Raw genomic sequence first — 6000 nt, 5'->3', positions numbered from 1 at the left:
CTGGAGCTCACCAGGGGAAGCACACAGCGAGTCAGAGGGGTGGGTTTTTCATGTTTTTATTTACTAAGGTTTTTATTGTGTGTTTTATATTGCAAACCCCACCCCTAGAACTCTTCCCCTCCCTTCCCCCCAAAAGAAACCAAAATAGAACAATAATAATAATAATAATAATAATAATAGTAATAAATATAGTTCCACCTACTGAGACAAGCCTAGTGTTGACTGGGGTCCAGCCAGAATAACTCAATGTTGGCTACTGCAGTGCTGAGAGCTGGAAACCCAAAGCAGATCCCCGAGGGAAGCAAAGCCAAGGAGATGTCCCACAGCGAGGGTGGCACAGCTGGGCACAGCTGGGCACAGCCAGCCCCGGCTGCCCCTGGGTGTCCCTGGGGCTCAGTGCCAGCGCAGCAGCCACGGGACAGGGATCCAGGGGGATGGAGGCCTTGCCCACCTGCCTTCCCACCCAGATCCAAACGGAGCTCCCGAGCTCTCCAGGTGCTCGGCCAGGGGCACTCTGGCACACGGAGGGGGGGAAAGGTTTGCTAAAAACCCAAAAGAACAGAAAAGGATATTGTGAGTCTTCCTTCTACCTCTGAAAACATGAGAGGTTCTGTGAGTCTGCTTCAATTCCTGTTTCCAGGTGAGCCTGTACATATTTGGAAAAGCAGGATCTAGAGGTTATAATTGTCACCTGCCAATCAGTCCTACAGGAGGGTCAGGATTGACATGTATTTTAAAACTAGGATATACATATATATATATAAATGTGTGTGTGTGTGTGCTGACACGTGTGCATAAATAGGCTACAGATGTGTGTGGCTACCCTATGGATATAAAAGCTGTGTGTAGATATAGACACATCTATAAAATCTATCCACACACACCCACACCCACACACACATGCTCACCCTCCCGCCACACACGCTCACACGGACAGAGGTGCATGGAGCCGCTAGAAAAAAACATTTCCAGAGTCCCCCCGACCCTTTAAGGAAGACCAAAGCTGATCCCATCTGAATCCGGAGCCACCAGAGCAGGGGGAAGCAGGAGTGCCCAGGAATGCAACACTCAAGGTACAGGCACGTGGCAGAGAGTTCTGCAAACGATTCGGTATAAAAACAACTGCCAGCAGGGCTGGGGGAGCTCAGAGGGAGGGGTCGGCACTGGGGTCAGGCAAGGTTTTGGCACTGCTGCATGGAGTCCTGCATTCCCTGGAGGGCTGGGAGCCGGGAGAGCTGGGACAGGGAGGCTGCATGTGAATCTAACGAGTGTTAGAAAAGTTGAGCACCTGACTTGGACAGAGAGGTGGCCACAGACACCCCCAGGCCTAAGGAAACCCCGGCCAGAGAGAGAGGAGGGATCAGAGTGACACCAAAGGAGACGTTTGCCCTGGAGGTAAAGGCTGTGGCTTCTCAGTGCTGCTGGCCCCACTCTATGCTCTCCCCACGGCGGCTGGCCCAGGTCAGGGAGCCCAGACCCTCTCCAGGTGCCCCAGGCGTGTCTGCTGACGCTGCAGGGGACAGGGAAGCCCAGCAGGCGCAGGCTCTTATTGCTGGTGAAATCAAACCAAGGATTTCGGTTCCCCCAGCAGGGGACAAGCACACACCATGGCTGGCCAAATTTCTGGGCTGATCTGGTTGTAATGGTAAAAACACCTGTAAATCTGGAGAGTTCTTGCCTGGGCACCAGAGCTGTCCTGGGTGCCCCCAAACCACCCTGGGCTGAGGAGGAGCAGGGCTGGGGACTGCACCAGGGCTGTCCTGGGTGCCCCACATTGCCCTGAGCTGAGGGCTGCACCCACTGCTCAACCCTCCTAGTTCTCCTCAGAGCAGTCACCCATGGACAACCGAGATAAGTGACAGAGGGGACAGAGTTAAAGCGCTGCCTCTTCCTCCATCCCTCCCCGTGCTTTGCACACACCACGGAGAGGCTGAAGCTTGGGGCTTTCTGCCCGGAGTGCTGTCTGAGCCAGAGCTGCTCCCACTGCCCACATCCCAGAGCACAGAGGGATAATGCCTGCCCTCCCAGTGCCTTACGAGGGATTGCTCCCTGTTCCCCGGAGTAAGAGAGGGACAATCCGCAGTGAGGCCTGGCCATCTCCTGGTCACCTTCATCTTCCTCAGCTGGAGTCCAACCCAGCCCTCAGCCCTTGGGAAATCCCTGGAGGGGTCTCCAAGGATGAAACCCCCCTTCCCGGTTCCTCTGCCACCTGCTGAGCTCAGGAGGTGACCTGGGAAGGGGGGAGGGACACTTTTGGTGTGCGCTGGGCCACCCCTGTCCCCCAGCCCCAGGGTCACAGCCAGGGCTGTTCCACAAACAGCAGCTCCAGCCTGACCCCGCGGCCTCTTCCACAGCCCACGTCAACCTCGGGGCTTTGTCTCAACAGGAAAACCTTTTTTGGTGGCTTCTATGGCTGCTCATTCACGTGTTCCAGCTCAGGCACGTGCCCCGGCTGTGCATTACCTCGTTGGATTAAATTTGCTCGTATCCTTTTGTTCCATGTATTAAAATATTCTATAAAATCAAGTGACCAAAAATCTATAGCTCTAAGAATACCTGGTTATCTTCTTTTTTTTTTTCGTTGTTTTTTTCTTTGTTTCTAAGCACAGTTAAACCTAAACAAAAGAAATGGAGGAAAAAAAGAGAAAAAAGCGGGAGTGGCGCGGGGGGAAGGAAAGGCAAGAACTGCTCGGTGAACTCATCAGGAGCTGATGGCAGGGCTGGCACGGGCAGCTCCCCCGGGAGTCCTCACAAATTGGAGGGCAGTTTGGACCTGACGGGCTCCAGATCCCCCGTGAGCACGATGGACTCCTTCCGCCCGCCCGCGGTCACAGCAGCAGCGCCGGCCCCGAACACCAGCGGGTGCGGCAGAGAACCTGAGGACATCTGGCGTGGCAAAGTCACCCGCCCGGGGATGGAGCTGCACGGCTTGCCCAGCAGTCCGCCGCCGGGGAACGGCGAGAAGCCGGACACGGATTCCCTGGAGGAATGAGGAGAGCTGCGGTGGCCCAGCGGCTGCGGCAGCTCGTGGGGCAGGGAGGGCTGGGAGGCCGAGATGAGCTTGATGTCCTGGTTGAGGCGGCCCGGGGGCCCCGCGGCCCGCAGCGGCTGGGGCTGGCCCGGGGGGCTGGCGGGCTGCGGCAGCAGCAGAGAGCCCTGCGAGCCCCCGGCCCCCGCGGGGCCGCACTGCAGAGTCCTGCTGGCCGCCGGGCTCTGGCTGGGGGGGCTAAGGCCGGAAGGGGTGAAACAGGGCGAGCCCACGGCGGGCTGCTGCAGCGGGGACGCGGAGGCGAAGGGAGGCCGCTCGTGGTGCAGCTGGGCTACGGTTCCCGTCAGAGATCCTAAAGCACTTGGATGTGTTTGGCACGGGCCCGGGGCCGGCCCGCCCGAGGCCTGCGCCAGCTGGCTGAGGCTGGACGAGGGAGAGTTGGAGGAAAGAGGGGGCTGGAAGTGGTTCATCCCCGCCAGGGTCCCGCTGCCCGAGAGCTGCTGCAACTGTCCCCCCTGCAGTGGTCTCGTGCTGGGCTGGAACTGGTTCAGGAGGCTGGGGGGCGAGTTTGATGAGAGCTGCGTGAGGGATGTCGATGGGGAGCTGGTTGTGGCTTGCTGGAAGTGCCCAAATCCACTGCTGGAGAGAGCTGGCTGCTGCTGCTGCTGCTGCTGCTGCTGCTGCTGCTGCTGCTGCTGCTGAGGCTGTGGCTGTTGCTGCTGCGGCTGCTGCTGCTGCTGAGGCTGTGGCTGTTGCTGCTGCGGCTGCTGCTGCTGCTGCAGGGGCTGAGCTGAGCCCAAGGGTGACCCCGAGGGTGCATTTTGGAACTGGCTCAGCCCCGCCGACGAGGTGCTGCTCAGCCCCGGCTGGCCGGAGCCTCCGGGTGGGGATCCCACCTGGAAGTGGCCCAGGCCGGCGGCGGCCGAGAAGCCGGCGAGCTGCTGGATGTGGAAGGAGGAGGACGAGGGCGTCTCGGCGCCCGGCGTGTGCAGCTGGGACGGCGTGCTGGACGGGGAGCCCACGGCCGAGGGGCCGGCGGACGGCACCAGCGACTGGAACCGCTTCAGCTGCCGCGGAGTCTGGTTGGGCTGCTGGCCCAGGGAGCCCAGCACGGACACGGGCGGCCGGAAGATGGCCGTGGGCAGGCGCGGGTGGTGGGTCAGGGCGATGGCCACCGAGGTGGTGGCGGCGGCCGCCTGCAGCGGGGCCTGGATCAGCGGCGTCCAGATGACCGGCGTGGGTGTGGAGGCGGCGGCGGCGGCGGCCTGCACGTTGTGGGCGCAGTGGGCCATCTCGCGGTCGTGCTGCACGATCTGCTGGATGATCTCGTTCTCCTGGTAGTTGAACACCCCCGAGTTGAGGTCGTGCTGCACTTTGTGCAGCAGGATGGAGTTCTTCTTGCCTGTGGATGAGGGAAGAGAGAAAGGGTCATTGTGGGGCTTCCTGCCAGGCTTCCCTGGAATGCCTCCCTCCGCTGTCCCTGTGGGATCTGTGCACAGTCCCTGCTCCAGCAGCAAGGTGACAAACACCATAGCTCCTGCTCCTGGGGAACAAACAACCTCGAGATCCCGCAGAACCGTGTCCTGCAGGACACTGCTCCTTGGAGAGTAAAGAAGCTTCTGGTAAGCATGGCAGGCTGGCGGCAAAGCTAAGGATTTGGAAGATTTCCTTTTTGTACCTGAGTTTCCATTAGGAAAAGACAATAAACCCTCAGAATATAAATCCAGTGAGGTCTCCAGCCACTCTCCAGCTTCACCTTCTCCTCCTCTGTCTCATGTGCCTCAGTCACTCTGGAGTCAAAGATGGGGCTTCACTTGAAGGAAATTTCTCTGAGTTAGGACTTGGTGATCTTGGAGTCTTTTCCAACCTGAAGGATTCTGTGGTTCCATCCCATGACTTTGTGAGCTGGAAAAGCTCAGCTGGGCCAGGTAGGGCCCTCAGGCATCCTGCAGCTGCCATCTGAACCTGGCTGTGCCCTTAGAGCCCCAGCTTTAGGGAATGTTCCAGCTGGATTCCCAGCCTGCAGCCAGAGATTCCCAGTGCTTTGCCTTTGCACTGGGCTGGAAAATGTGGTGGAATGGTTTGTCCAGCCTGGAAGTGCACCTGGCACCAGTGGGATGAATCCTAGCCTGAGGGACAGAGCCACCAGGGCAGGGGCAGGGCCTGGAACCAGAGGAATCTCCTTTGGATCCCACCCAGCCAGCTCTCAGATCTTTCTGATCTGAGGCACATCTAGATGACAACCAGATGGTTGGTTTTTTTTTAGTGCAGGATGTAGCTTTTAAATGTGTAACAGATAAAAGAGTAAGAGTTTAAGGACATGCCTCTTACTCCAGCCAAATGGAAAATCAAACATCTGGCAGGAGAGAGCTGGAGTGACACTCTGAAGAGGGTAGGTGGCACCCTGGTGTCCTAAAAAGCCACTCTGAAACGGCAGAGTCTTGCATAGAACTCACTGAGTTCCAAATCCACCGCCAGAAAAAGGTGAAACAACTCTTGTGCCAATAAAGAGGAAATTGTGAAACAGGAGGGAGATTGCAGTCACTTCCACCGTGATACTGGGAAGATAAAGTATGTTGAGTTCTCACTGCAAAGCATGGGAAGTACAGAAAATCCCCCCATGGACAACAGCAGGGAGTAAGGACAGCATGCTCAACTCCTCTCAGAACAGAGGTGGTTCCTCAGCGACAAAGGGAGCTGTTCCCCAGCATTGCCTTCCCTCCAGAAGGAACCAGCAGACTGCTCTGAGCCAAGCCCACGGAAAGGCAGGAGCAATCTGACTGGAATTGCAGATACACACTGGAGGAACACAGTGAAGATTTTCCCTTCCCTTCCCCTTTTCAAATCGGGCCTTTCTCACCCCACAAAGGCCAGGGAGTGGCTCTGAGGGCTCTGTGGGGAAAGCTGCTGTGGGCTGAGCTGCCCTGAAATGCTGCCAGAGTTCTGATCCTGGTTCTGCGGGGATGTGGGGGATGGGATGGGATGGGATGGGATGGGATGGGATGGGATGC

At 58.0% G+C, this 6000-nt stretch overlaps 1 protein-coding gene across 1 annotated transcript in view; it reads right to left on the bottom strand.

Annotated features, from left to right (window-relative positions):
* Positions 1 to 2748: 2748 nt before the first annotated feature.
* HCN4 (hyperpolarization activated cyclic nucleotide gated potassium channel 4) overlaps positions 2749 to 6000 on the bottom strand; it is an 88796-nt gene continuing 85544 nt past the window's right edge. The window contains exon 8 of the mRNA XM_085071060.1: positions 2749 to 4391. Within this exon, the coding sequence (XP_084927186.1) occupies positions 2749 to 4391 (1643 nt within the window). The remainder of the gene's footprint in view (positions 4392 to 6000) is intronic.

Source organism: Lichenostomus cassidix, chromosome 10 (genome assembly GCF_008360975.1).
Source record: "Lichenostomus cassidix isolate B80296 chromosome 10, HeHo_3.0, whole genome shotgun sequence".
Taxonomy (NCBI): domain Eukaryota; kingdom Metazoa; phylum Chordata; class Aves; order Passeriformes; family Meliphagidae; genus Lichenostomus; species Lichenostomus cassidix.
Note: the sequence above shows the minus strand (reverse complement) of the source record. Positions and strands in the feature narration are given on the sequence as shown.